Source organism: Festucalex cinctus, chromosome 16 (assembly GCF_051991245.1).
Source record: "Festucalex cinctus isolate MCC-2025b chromosome 16, RoL_Fcin_1.0, whole genome shotgun sequence".
Taxonomy (NCBI): Eukaryota; Metazoa; Chordata; class Actinopteri; order Syngnathiformes; family Syngnathidae; genus Festucalex; species Festucalex cinctus.
This window is the reverse complement of record NC_135426.1, coordinates 24,214,656-24,229,030: the sequence shown is the minus strand read 5'-3', so window position 1 is coordinate 24,229,030 and position 14,375 is coordinate 24,214,656. Positions and strand designations below refer to the sequence as shown.

Genomic DNA, 14,375 nt, shown 5'->3' with positions numbered 1-14,375 from the left:
CTACATTATTCCCTTTGGATAACAACATTTATCTCATTAAAATGTAACATTTCAGAAATGACAACTCAAAACATTTTAAATTGCGCACAGCAAGCGGAGTGTTTGGCTAATCGTGTTCGAGCTTTTACAACGCACCGGTATGCAAAGTATGCGTTTCTTTTGGGTGGTCACGCCATTTTCCACGCTGCTCTTTTTGTTGTTGTTTTCAAAGGCGGGGACATTGGGGTGAGGGTGTGGGGGGCTTAGCGAGCGAGCGAGCTGCAGCTATTTTGAAAGTGACCCACCTCATTGGGGCAGCCAACTGTGCAGCTGTCAGGAACCATGACTGAAGATGACCGATTCGGTTGTCGTGGAGGGATACGCCAGACTCAAAGAGGGGAAAAAGGTAAAGCTTGATTTGAATTTTCAAAGTTGGTGTTGTGTTTTAATGAAACAAGTATGACTTTCATTTGTTTGTCTTTCACAGTGGAAAACTAGGTGGATCGTTCTTCGCAAGCCGTCGCCTGTTGCAGGTAAAAAACAAAAATGTGAACGTAACTGTTTTAAATCCTTTTATGATCAAACTTTGTCAATGTTCTCAGATCTTATTCTTGTAAAATGGCTAATTGCTTCCCATTACTTAACTCTAAACAAATCAGTTCTCAAATTTTTCTCGCAATATTACTTATCTTGGAAATGAGGACTATTCTCATAAAAATGCAGTCATTCATAATGTTTTTTTTTGTCACAAAAATACAATCATGACACTTTTTTTTTTCCCCCTCTTAATATTCAAACATCCTAATTTGGAGTACCCATTTTTGTTATCCAATTAGTTGTATTTTGGACGCGTTGGCTCCACATTGCGGATGATTTCGTTCTCCGTAAAAATGCAACTTGGCTCTGGTCCGCTCTTTCGTGCGTGCCCGTGTTATCGCAGCTGTCAGCGTTAGTTGTAAATTGACATTGATTGCGACTGCATGCTCCACATACTTACGCGCGCTCTTTGACGCCTCCAGATTGCCTCGTGTTGCTGGTTTTCAAAGACAAGTCGGACAAAGTCGACGGGAACAAGGAGCGGGCCGGCATCACCCTGGAGGAGATCTGCGGCCTGGAAAGTGGACGGTGGTGCGAGGGCGCGTCCTTCTCGCTGGCCATCCTCTGCCTGAACCAGGCAGTTCTGCTGGGCTTTGACAGCAAGGAGGTTCTGCAGGCGTGGGAAATCCGTCTGCGCTACAGCCTTGGAGAAGGTGAGAGAAGTTACTGCGTTGATGGACCTCTTCAGATTGAGACTATTGAGTCCACATGAACTCACCTGCCTATTGGTCGTAGGGCAGCCCTTTCTGGGTCACCTTTAGGAGTCTTCCAGGATGTAAATGTTGATTAGTCTAACCCTGGTAGATCGGTTTATAAGTATTAACCTTATAAGACCTCACTTACTCATCTGTCATTCGTCTGAAATTCGAGATCAAATTGAGCTGTTGACAAGAGCACACCTGCTGATACGTTGATGACGAGTGTAATTGTTGATTAGTCGTAGGTTGCAACCCCATCAAGTTTTAAGCGTTAATTTGGTTCAGGTTGAAACATTTCTAGATCAATTTAGGAGACAAGGATAAAGAATGTGGTATGTATGTACAGAGCGTGCTATATAGAACCACTATATGTTACATAAGGAAGAAAGTCACAGGCGCCACTAATAGCAATGACCGGCTCAGCTGGTGGCGGCGGTCCAGCTGAATGTTAAGGTGGGTACTAATGGTTACATTCGGGGACCTTCCAGTCTTTTGTGTGCGCGGTTGACCGCTTAATGCCACTGAGTGGGGTATGTCATGGCTAGCAGAAATGTCACTTGCCTGTCTGTGGATGCGCCAAGGCTTTTATTTAAGAGGTTGACATTTTCACATATTCACAGTAACAACAACAAGCACATGTTTATCCCTTGCTGAAGTTATTGTGCAATCAAAGTCATTAAAAGTGCCTGCAGTCTGTCCAACGCAAAAAAAATCACACACAATTCTAGTCGAACTGTACATAATACTACATGCACTGCATGACAGTATGAGCTGGATCGGGCTTTTGATGTCATTTCAATTCATTCTATGTTTGTTTATGTCGGGGCCAGTTCACAGGTTCAGCGTCGGAATCTTGGCAGGAACGAAGTTAGAGAGCGGACCGGCAACCCTTCACTTGTGCAACAACTTGCTGGCTCTCGTCAGAGACGCGTCCCCCGTCGTCGTGGGCCACTGGAACCTCCCGGACCTACGCCGTTATGGGCCCGTACCAAACGGATTTGTGTTTGAGGGAGGAACGCGCTGCGGCTACTGTAAGTCTACCGGACTTGTAGGCTCAGGAACAACTTTGCCAAAGTTGCTTCGGTCGTTCTGATTTAAGGACAATAGAGAACATCTGCTGGCATAAATGTTTTACAGGGAATGATTCAGTCCTGAAGAAAAAAAAAAAAACAACCCCCACGGGCATGAGTCATTCACTGGCTCTATTTTATTGTCTTGGCAATGCGTCTTTTTGGTGATAAGCAAAGGCACAATTTGAATGAGCAAACCACTTGAGCTTTATGATAATAAATATTTTTATTAACAACAATGAATACAAGATAAGCACTTTGCTGAATTGAGTGGAGCAGACAATGCCATAGGCAAGTCTTGAAGTGGTGGGTGGTCTTCGTGACAGGGTTGACATTAGGACCTTCTTTGAGTGACAGCGGGTTTGTTGTCACAGGGAGGTCAAAGAGAGGTGCTCCACAATGTTCTAGAAAGTATTCCAAGAAAATCTGAGGCTGTCATCGCAGCAAATGTGTAACAGATTCCATATTTTCACACAGCAACTTCACGCTGTATTTGTAGGTAAATGGACGAAATGCCGTTGAAGCTCTTTGAATATGTTCCTGCACTTAAGTTTTCCACCTGCACTCCACAGGGGCTGGCGTTTTCCTGCTTGCATCTTCCGAGAGCGAGCAGATAAGCTTCTTGTTCGACTGCATCGTCCGAGGTGTCTCCCCTACCAGGGGCCCTTTCGGCCTGCAGCCCGTCCTGCCAGGTCAGTAGTGGAGATGTTTGACGTTGCGCCACTTAGACATTAGGCACCTCCCACAGGAGCCACAATTCAGTGTGCTGCCTTCCTCGAGTGCAACGGCAGAATGAGTCAGAGGGATTCCACAGTGGATGGACCTGTTTTGATGCCACTCAATTACGACTGGCAGCTGCTTTTGTTTTCTTTTTTTGAGTGTCTGTAATTGGCATTTTGTTTGGCTGCCTTGAGCACTGCCTGAAGTCGCCACTACAGCAGTACATTCAGTTGGTAGTTGGCTAGTCACAGAACATGATGAATAGAACTAGAGTGGGAATTCCAAGGTCCATCAATATTCTGCTTCAGGATGCTAATCAACTTGCAATTCATAAATTGTGAACAGAAGGAAAATGACCAAACCCTGCTTTACCTAAAATTTTGATTACATGAATCGTGATCAGTTTGCAGGTATGCTTATTTCCCGTACCTTACAGTATACAAAGCGCCTTCTTCTAGAAGAAGTGTGACTGAAAGCTGCTGCTCTTATACTGAAACCAACAAGACAAACAACTGTATGGTTACGAGTACTCGTAGGTCCAAAGATACAAAGGAAACCCTTAGGGACAGAACCATATGCTGCTTCACCAAGTCGAAAGACTAAGACATTACCAGGCAAGTAGCAGTCTACTCTGGTGAATTTCCATAACAATGTGCAAGTTTAAAGTCTTCCAACTCCACTTGTTTTTGTTTTAACACCACATTTAACGCCGCTCTCATTCTGTCCACTTTTAACACCTCCCCGATTTCTAACAGCAAATGTTCTTGCCGACATCACAGTAAATGTGTTTGGGTCACCTGCGGGGGCTTGTGGATATTCTTCATTTTTCCCATATCTGTATGCCCAAGTGCAGCCTATTCCGGTTGGAGAATAAATAGAAGCGAGGGGTTCACACAAGCAGAGCAGACAAAACCTCCTAATCACTCGAGGCATCCATGATGGTACATGGCCACAGCATTCTGCGATATTGTTCACTTAGGTTGGTAGAGAGTGCCCCCCTATCAAAATAAAAATAATTCAAAATAAAATGTATACCACTTTTTCCATTAATTTTTATTAATATGTTTCCATTTGCAATGTAATGTAATTAAATTAGTGAAACTGCTAAACCACTCTGTACTAAATGATATTGTGTTGGGGGGGATAAAAACTCTTGGGTAAAGTGTATCTTAATGTGATGCAAAAGTAAAATAAAAACATGAACTCAAATAACATGAACGTTACGGACTGAAAAGAATATACGAGTTGTTCACATGGTCGCGCAGCGGCGCTAAACGCTTACAGCGCTATTAATAAACCATGTTGTGTTGCTCAGACGCCCCGTGTGACCCTCGCCAAGGACATGCTACTTGCACACGTGGCTTCAAAGCCTTAAGCCTCAAAGACTAGGTGTGAGTTTGTGCGAATTCGATCGACATAAATATTGATTACAGCGAAGGTCATCGGTCAGCACTTAGTGCGTTGGGCTGGTTCTAAAAACATGACATATTTAAGCAGTCTCACAGGGTTTTCATTCTCTTCAGCTCTGACTGGCGCTGGGAACGTCATACGTTCTTGGAGCTTTTGATTTAAGCCACACAGTAACCCCAAAGACTTTTTGGTCATGAGCGGAAGATCCTGAGCTTTCAGGTGAAGATAAAACACCTGGATATGCTTTGGGAAGGATAGAGTTACGTGGCCATTGTATTGAGATCATTCACTATAGCTCCTGAAGAATCTGAACATCATTCTTCATGAACAAGAGAATAGCGCACCAGCTAACATTTGTCATCGTTCTCTGACAGATCCAAACACCAGTCAGACCAACTCTGACGAGCGGCTGAATCTTGAGATGCGGGAACTGGAGAAGCGACTCAGTATGCTCTCCAATCGTAACAGCACAGGTATATATTACTAGTCCTGACCACTACTTGCATTTCCATTGTTTGCACCACCCACGGTGATTCTGCTGTTGAACAGTCCATCACGATAAAAAATTAGCCTGTCGGTCTGACTTCACTCACTCGTGATTTATCGTTGTTATTACGCTGCTTGCAACCGATGCTGCATAATGTATGAGCTTAGTGATTAAAGACCCTTAAACGTCTTGTTTGCAGCGTCGTCCATGTACTGTGCATCCCCTGGAGGTGACGACCGCAGCATATCCGGTTCTTCGGACACCTCTGACACCAGCCAATCGGACGGTAGCGTTTCCAGCCATTTGGCCATTTGGACCGAACCCGGGGGCAACCTTGCAGACAACAATGTTGTAGGCAACAAAGTGGCGAGTGTAGAAAAGCAATTGGCCAAACAAGATGGCGGAAACGCTTCAGGAGTCAAAGACCCCAGGCAGCTACAGGAAATTGGTCGCCAGAGCTCCTTAGACAGCGGTATTGCCACTGGTAGTCATTCCTCTTATTCTGGAAGTTTTTCCTCATACACAGGAAGTCTGGACATTAGCAGACCTGAGGATTTTGGGTCGGGTTTTTGTCTGCCTCCCCACTTGGCTCAAGACCTCAGCCCTTGTTCTTGCGCCAATGTTTCAGGACACGAGTACAAAGTACCAACCTCGCTCAGGTATCTGTACGACAGTCCTAGGAGTCTGGCGCATGAGTACCCAAGTTTAGCTAAGGACTCTCCTGATCCTGTAACAGAGTCTTTAAAGGGGGTCTCTGAGGGTCATCTCAAATCAGTGAGCTCACACAACAGGAAAACAAAGGGAGCACTCTCTAGTGACAGCCCCGAGTCCTGCACAGCCAAAACCATTGTGACCATCTGCACGGTATGCGGTGGACTTCAGGTGAGGTTGTCATTTTGTTTTCTCATGGACTTCTGAAGACTTCATTTTTGAGTCCACAGATGGTGAAAATGCAAGCGTGATTTGTTTGACAACAGTTCATCCACAAAGTAATTGTTGTGGATCCTCATGTTTCACATCATTTCACAGGGGGCGCCCTTCCACGCTGCACGTGGTGCAATGATACCTGCGTTACCAGGTAGGTGCAATTACCTGAAAAACAGTGAACCCCCACTATTCGCTGGGGATAGGGACTCCACAAGTAATTGGCATACAACCCCAAAGCTTTGTAATTGTCTTTAGATGCCCAAGATGGTGGGTGGCAAAGCAGTAGTTAGCTCTAAATGATAGTCCTCAACTCACTTCCTTGACACCAAGATGCTACCAAATGGAGCATATAAACAGAAAATGGGTGAATTTGTGAATCCCCAGCCATGGATATGCAGGGGTTCACTGTCCAGCTTTTGCACATCACCTCCTGTTTTCTCTTGGATGCATGAACCCCTGCATGATTACAAGAACCTTCATGATCAGAACAGGTTTCTGCTTCCCCAAGTGATATTTCCCATCCAGCAAAGTGTTGACAAATCACCACACAGAAGGCATGCTGGCATTGTTGTCCCCAGTTCGCAGGTCAGACAGGACAAGTGAGGTTTCACCACTTCTCAAAAAAGGCCGGGAGAAACTCACAAGCCTTTTAGCCGAGATCCTGCATTTTCCCAGACCCCCCAAGGAATCAAACCCCAAACATCATAGTCTGTACGAAGACATGAGCCCCGCGTTACAACTCAGACACCCGCCACCATTCGGCTCCCATGCACCACCGACTTATGCCATTTACGAAAACTGTTCCAAGTGCCGTGGTGCTCGTTGCCGCCCACCGCCGAGGGGCACCCCTGCCAAAGTGCGCTGCCACAGCAGAATCTTCAATGTGCAGACCTTTCTAACTGGGCTGCACTTAAAGAAAAGCGCAGAAGAAGAAGGACCTTCTCATGAGGCACTTCAGGCCGGCGGTCCGAATGAAAAGATGAATGGTCAGACATTGACCAGTGAAGGTAAGAGATCTCTTTTCCTCTGTATTCTTGCAGCTTTTTTTTCTTCCTCTCTCATCTCCAAGTGAGCCATGGATTTTTGTCTTGGACATTTTTCACTCCAGTCGTGCCTTATCTTTCAATGTCATTTTGTTTTGGATTCACTTACAAGGTCCTTTCGGAGCATCACCGGTGATATTTGTTCACAGTCCAGCTGTGAAATGATCCACTACTTAGAGTCTGAAGGTTATATGACATTGATAGTGATATATCACATTGCAATCAGTTATGGTTATTGTACCGATACAACAATATCAGATTGATACTGTACCTGCTTTATTTTTTTTGTTGAAAACTAGATAATACATCACATTATCTCACAAGGTACAGTATCGAAACGTAAAGATCAGATATTTTACACGTTAATTTCCCTCTTCTTTGTTCAAGTCTTCACTACTCTGCATTTAGTACACACTACATATGGAAAGAAAGCAGACTGCCCAGATACATACACATTTTTTTTTAAATAACATTTAACCTTAAAAACAGCCATTTAATTACTTGTGAAAAAAATATTCAGTAGTAAAAGAAACTGCATCTTGCATGGAGCTTGGGTATGTTTCTTCATGCGCTCATAATGTAAACCTACAATTGTGTGTGAAGCTAAGAGTGTGCTGTTGTTTTGTATTACACTTACGCATTTCAGGAATCATGCATCACAAAATTAAGGTTTCCATCATTCCTCCCCCCCCCACCCCTTGCCAGACAAAAGGCCCAGTGGCAGAGGGGAGCGGCACAGATCTGATCCTGCTTATGAGGTCATGGAGAGCAGAGCAACAGAGAGAAACTCAGAGGTAGGCCGATACAAAACTCCATAATCCGCATTACTACTATCACCTGCTGACATACACCAAGTTTCAATCAATAATAATAATAATAATAATAATTATTATTATTATTATTATTATTATTATTATTAATATTATTATTATTTATAACAAAAAACAGCCATTGTGTATCATGCTGTCTTATGTAAATTGTCCTTCAGACTTAAGACAAAAAAAATCTGTTGATAACTGCATATTTTTAATTATGCGTGGAAACCACTCGAGTCGCACAATTTCGCGTGCTGCCCTTCGACACTCATATAAATATTACGTTTTTAATTACTTTTCATTGTGTTTGTCTTGCAGGTGGATGACAAAAGAAAGTACGAACCGATGCTCAGCTGTGGTCCACAAAAGTTATTCCAAGAGACGGAAGGCAAGGATGACCACATTACAGTATCAGCACAGCAGACGTTCATACTGACTATTAACATGTTACTTATGCAAAGCAAAGTGTTTGGGTTGAGACTTGAGATCTCAATGTGGTCCTACAATACCACATTTGTTACTTTTTTGATTATTTCCTAATTGTAAATTTGCTCCAGAATAGTGGTTTGGTTCATTGTATTATTTCTATATACACAATAATAGCAGCATTTGTCAGCGTTGCAATGATCGCCTCTTATTAGATCAGCCTTCCCTTCAAACGCTGTTGATATTTCGCCACGCTCCGCCGATGTATGCTCGATGTGGGTACAAGCCACTCGCTGTAATGGCGCCCATTACCGAACACCGTGCTTGTGCAAGGATCAATTAGATTTCAAGGCTTCTTTTAGACGTTGCCAAAAGGCTCCGCCAGCATCTAATTGCCTCACAGAGTGTCCCCCTGGGCTTTTCGCTACAGAGCTGCTGATAATGTACGTAACATGGTTAGAACACCTCTTAATACGTCTTTTGTTTTTGTGAATCAAAACTAGGGTAGCGATGACACAAAAAAAGTCAATAAAAGAACCATCTTGCTGTTTGTCTCGCAGGCACGGCATTGGCGTACCCCACAGAGGCTTCACTTGCCGAAAGACCTCGTGGTGACGGTGTGACGTACGTTAATATTCCAGTGAGTCCGACATCCAAGAAGCAGCTCAACTACATGGAATTGGAACTGCAGGAACCTGGCACCCGGGGGACTGTAGTACCTGCGCCTGCACACAGTAAGGGTGCGTCCATAAAAAAACTCCCCTTAACCTTATTTGTGACCATCCATCCATCCATCCATTTTCTTGACCGCTTATTCCTCACAAGGGTCGCGGGGGGTGCTGGCGCCTATCTCAGCTGGCTCTGGGCAGTAGGCGGGGGACACCCTGGACTGGTTGCCAACCAATCGCAGGGCACACAGAGACGAACAATCATCCACACTCACACGCACACCTAGTGACAATTCGGAGCGCCCAATTAACCTGCCATGGATGTCTTTGGAATGTGGGAGGAGACCGGAGTACCCGGAGAAGACCCACGCGGGCACGGGGAGAACATGCAAACTCCACCCAGGAAGGTCCGAGCCTGAACTCGAACCGGAGACCTCAGAACTGGGAAGCGGACGTGCTAACCACTCGACTACCGTGCCGCCTATTTGTGACCATAAACTGGTTAATATGCAAATAGGATTTCTCTACATCTGAGACAATTGCAATCCTAAAAACCACAAAGGAACTAATTATGAGTCCTTTAAAACAAACTGCTCCTTTACCAGTAACCCCGTTAAAATAAATGAAATTGTTGTTCGGGTTTTGCATGGTTGGGATACAAATGCAAGTAAGCAGGGAGGCAAGGCAGGAGGAAGACACACGGGTTGTCGAGCACAGGTGGGGAGAAAAAAAAGCAGGACAAGACATGAACCACAAGACACAGCTTAAGGCTAAACCAAATAAAATCCAGACAACAAAAACACAGAACACAAGAAATGTACTCCTAAAACTTTACAGATTGTGTTTTAGAAGTAGGGATCCAAGAGAAGCAACTTCTGTGTCCAAAGTTGTAACCCGATAATGACTATGATGTACTCAGAGAATTTCTGCTGTGTATGGACAGGGAAGGGCTCAAGCAAATATGCCCAGATTGACATCACTGCCACAGAGACAGCCCACAAGGTGGGTACCCAGCATGCTCTGGGTCGCCAGGAGGGCCTGCACACCTTAGAACGGAGAAGGAAGGGGATGCCGCATTGACCTCAAGGACCAGCCTAAAAAAAAAAAAAGCCTCCATTTACAAGTACTGTTGTTTTCTGAATTTGTAGTCCTGAATATTTGTACGATTATTCCTAATATTGTGTGGCCAGCTAATAATGTTTACTAAAAATAATTATACGAGGTTTTTGTTGTTGTTGTTTTTTAATCCTGTAAATCAATTCTAAGATTGATGCGGATTGCGAAATATAACACCCCCGTGCATGTCGAGATGCATGTACGGGAGAAATATGAGTACATGGCTGCCATTACAAGTATTGTACAACAATGATCATTTTTAACAACACTGCTTCCTTCTGTATGTCATTCATCTTTTTCCTTTAAGTACATCATCTGGATACTAAATTATGCTGGTAAAACAAAAATAATAGAAGAAAAAACAAGACAATTGCTTTGTTTGAATGTGTTATTGCACTGATGACGTCATTCACGAGACAGTTAAGTTTACTAAAAATGCATCAGCGGTTGGTTTGTATGTCAGAAGAGATTGGCCGTAAATGCTCAAAGCCTCGAGGCTTTAGTCACATTTTCCAAACCCAATAAAGTCCATTTGAGCAACGTCCTTCACTTTGATTACTGGACTCATGAGCACCTTTGGCCGACACGAGGTGAGAATGAAATCCGTAATATGATTTGAATGTTATGAGTGTAAACAGCTTTTAGCAGAACAGCAGTGGCGCGACTGCTCGTTTCTCAGCATTCACACTTATTACGCATATTTTGACATCAGCATTGCGCCAAAAAAATAAACTGTGAACATTTGTCTCTCAGCATCCACACAATATTAAAGCTACAAGCAATCAGTAAAATGTCTCCTCTTCTTTTGGCGGCTCCTTTCAGGCCAGCAGGTGAAATGTGTTGTTGTGGTTGTCTGTGTGGCGGTTACATAATTGCACTAAACAGGCAGCCATTTTAGATATGGTGCCAGTTAATAGGCATGAACATTTCGGGCGAAATTGAAGACAGTTCAAGAATGATAAGAAAAGGCTCACTTTGTGACACAAAGTTATATTTGTTTCGCTTTTCTACCATGTTCGAAAGGAAAAAACAAATAATGAATTGATTACGGTTTGCTCGCATTCACACAGAAATGATTGCAAAGCTAAATGGTTCTTTTCCAAGCTGCTTATCAAATGCAGAATGGGATGACCGCAGACTTCCTGACCATCGTGATAATGGATCAAAGATGGCGACAGAATCAATACGCTGGTCCCCACAGAATGGACTTCGGGAAAACGAAGACAACAACAAGCATCAGGGAGTATTTTGCAATAGCACAGTTCTTCCAAGTCATACCATTTGCGTTACGGTGATGAAGTTGCAATGTTTTTTGTTTTTTTACACTCATGTTGCTGAAAAAATGTGATTTTTACAAGAAAAAAAATCAAGAATAAAGCTGTAGAATTATTCTAAATAATATAGGTTAGGGCTGGGCAATAAATCGAATTAATTCGATCGTCATTTTAAAAAATCGAATCGTTGAAAATTTGCTAAATCGTGAAATCGAATTTTGTCTTCTGGATGATTAAAAGCTGTTGTTCTTATGTTCTGTTACATCCAAATGCTTTTATGTGATGTAATTTTGTGTTAAAACTGATCTCGAATCAGTATACGTCACTGGTGTCTGAACACTTTCCACAGGAATTATTTTTGAATAAATGAAACCTTTAAGTAAACGTTTGTTGGATTTATTAGGTTAAAATCGTAATCGTCCTGAATGACTGCAAAAATTGAGATTATATTTTTTGGCCATATCGCCCAGCCCTAATATAGGTTAATCGTTATTCCCAATAAATTGGAATTAAAGATTAAAGGACCCCGACCCACAGTTTGGGAGCCATTTCTCAAGGAACTATGTGATCCATGTACTTAGTTTACCTCGATCACGTTTGTCTTCAGCCCAAGATGAGTTTACAGCATTTACATGAGTAAAAATCAATGATCAATTGTGTTGAAGATTGCCAGTAGACAAGAGGAGAGTCAAGGAGAGGAGAGGAGGAGCGGGACACATGAAGCATCAGTGGGATGCGAGAAAAAGCGGGGGAGGGAGCGTCCGTGCCGCGCACACATCACATCGCATGCGCTGCCTTTTGGTGCGCACGGATTGTACCGGGAGTTATTATTATTATTATTATGACGCCAGGATGGATTGGCTTAATGGCACCGGACTGGACACGGCCATCCACCTAAACTCGTCCCATGGCTACTCGTCGGCGGCCGTCGCCAGCATCGCCGCCCTCGTAAGTTTCCTCATCTTGTTCACCGTTGTCGGCAACGTGCTGGTGGTGATCGCCGCGCTGACGAGCCGGGCGCTGAAAGCCCCCCAAAACCTCTTCCTCGTCTCCCTGGCCACGGCCGACATCCTGGTGGCCACTCTGGTGATGCCATTCAGTCTTGCCAACGAACTCATGGGCTACTGGTATTTTGGCAAAGTTTGGTGCGGCATCTATTTGGCGTTGGACGTTCTTTTCTGCACGTCCTCCATCGTGCACCTGTGCGCAATAAGCCTGGATCGCTACTGGTCGGTCACGCAAGCGGTTGAGTATAATTTAAAGAGGACTCCCAAGCGGGTTAAGTGCATCATCTTAATTGTGTGGCTCATATCTGCCTTTATTTCCTCGCCGCCGTTGTTGTCGACGGAGGGAAGCAAGGACAGAAGCGCTCAGCCACAGTGTGAGCTCAACGACGACAGTTGGTACATCATCTCCTCCAGCGTAGCTTCCTTCTTCGCCCCCTGCCTCATCATGATCCTGGTCTATGTCAGGATTTACCAGGTGGCCAAAACCAGAACCAGGAGCATGTCGGAGAAGAGGCGGGCGGACGGCGGTGAAGTTCAAACAGAGAATGGGCACTGCCAGTGTCCGCCCACCCCAAGTCATCGGACAGCCACTCAGGGACAACACACGGAGGAGGCCGACCTGGACGAGAGCTCTTCGTCGGAGGGGAAAAGTGGAAAGAAGCAGCCGGACTCCCCTCGGGGGAACCCAAGAAGGGGCACCTTGACCAAACAGGCCGCGTGCATCTCCAGAGTCAGCAACAAATCCATCGATGTTTTCGCCTCCAGGAGGAAACGGAGGAGCTCCATCGCCCTGAAGAAGCTCACGCAAGCCCGGGAGAAGAGGTTCACGTTCGTCCTCGCTGTGGTCATGGGGGTGTTCGTCGTCTGCTGGTTCCCCTTCTTCTTCAGCTACAGTTTGTACGGCGTGTGCCGGGACCTCTGCAAGATTCCGGACCCCCTTTTTAAGTTCTTCTTCTGGATCGGGTACTGCAACAGCTCACTCAACCCAGCGATATATACCATCTTTAACCGCGACTTCAGGCGTGCCTTTCAAAGGATCCTGTGCAAGTCGTGCAAAAAGTCATTTTAGGGTGGCAACCTGAAAATTCACGTTCCCTGTTTACCAGACCCCCTTCATCAAGTTCTGCTCCTCAACTCGGCCATCTATGCCATCTTCAACCGCAACTTCAGGCAGAACTTCAGAGTATAACATGAAGTTTGTCGAAAAAGTCCTTCTCGGGTGGCAACTTGAAATCTCAGAAGGTTGCAGGTTCAAGTCCGAGTTCACATTATTCCCAGACCACATCCTCAAGTTCTGCTCCTCAACGCAGCCATTTACACCATCTTATCTTCAACCGCAACTTCAGGCAGGTCTTCCAGATTACAACATGCAGATTGTGGAAAAAGTTCTTTTAGGGTAGCAACTTGAAGTATCAAAAGGTTGCAGTTTCAAGAAACGGTTCCTGATCTTCTCCAGGAACACAACCCAGCAATCTACACCTGCTTAGACACAACCTCAGGTGGCTCTTTCAAAGGATCTAGTTAGTACAAGACATTAAAAATATTGCAGAAGGTTTCTTGGTTGTTTCGAGTTCGTGTTCCCTTATGGTTTACATTCGGTCCACGTAAGACTGGAGAGATTATCTTTTTTTGCGTCCCACTTGGCAAGTTTCTTGACTGATAGCACGAAAGGACTAAGAAAGAATCTTTCTCCGAATGTTGTGAACTGCTTTTTTTCCATGACAAGTGGTGCCCTGAGCATAATGACACTACTATAGCAAATGCCCATGTGAACACGGTTCTCCTTCCATTATTGCTGACTCTGTTGTTCCTTTTTTTAGACAGAAAACTTGTTGGCTCAACAGCGCCTCTGCTGGCCCAAGTAGTGTGCCGTATTGCCTCAGTTGTTTCAGACGCAATTAATAAATCGATCAATTAATTTTGGACATTATGGATATTTCCAATTCCCACTCTGAATAAATTCAAATGGATTACAATGCATTTCTGCCAGAATCGTGTTTATTTTAACTTTCACTTTGAACCAGGGGTTTTCAAAGTGTGGAAGCTCCAACAAGAGCCGGAAATCCAAAGCTAACCTCACTCCAAAGCAGACCAAATTCCTCGCGCCATCGAGGAAGCGGGTACATTTTCCGTCAAAG

At 44.4% G+C, this 14,375-nt stretch overlaps 2 protein-coding genes across 2 annotated transcripts; both read left to right on the top strand.

The window, feature by feature from the left end:
- Positions 1–283: 283 nt before the first annotated feature.
- Positions 284–10,485, top strand: LOC144003682 (protein Dok-7-like). Its single transcript, XM_077500185.1, has 13 exons — positions 284–385; positions 467–512; positions 999–1,229; positions 2,105–2,305; positions 2,917–3,036; positions 4,849–4,947; positions 5,161–5,843; positions 5,991–6,039; positions 6,467–6,895; positions 7,637–7,725; positions 8,065–8,134; positions 8,733–8,912; positions 9,784–10,485. Exons 1-13 carry the CDS (start codon positions 332–334, stop codon positions 9,918–9,920), a joined length of 2,388 nt encoding a protein of 795 aa, XP_077356311.1. The 5' UTR covers positions 284–331; the 3' UTR covers positions 9,921–10,485.
- Positions 10,486–11,858: 1,373 nt separating this feature from the next.
- Positions 11,859–14,171, top strand: LOC144003684 (alpha-2 adrenergic receptor-like). The gene has a single exon (XM_077500187.1). It carries the CDS (start codon positions 11,948–11,950, stop codon positions 13,304–13,306), a length of 1,359 nt encoding a protein of 452 aa, XP_077356313.1. The 5' UTR covers positions 11,859–11,947; the 3' UTR covers positions 13,307–14,171.
- Positions 14,172–14,375: the final 204 nt, after the last annotated feature.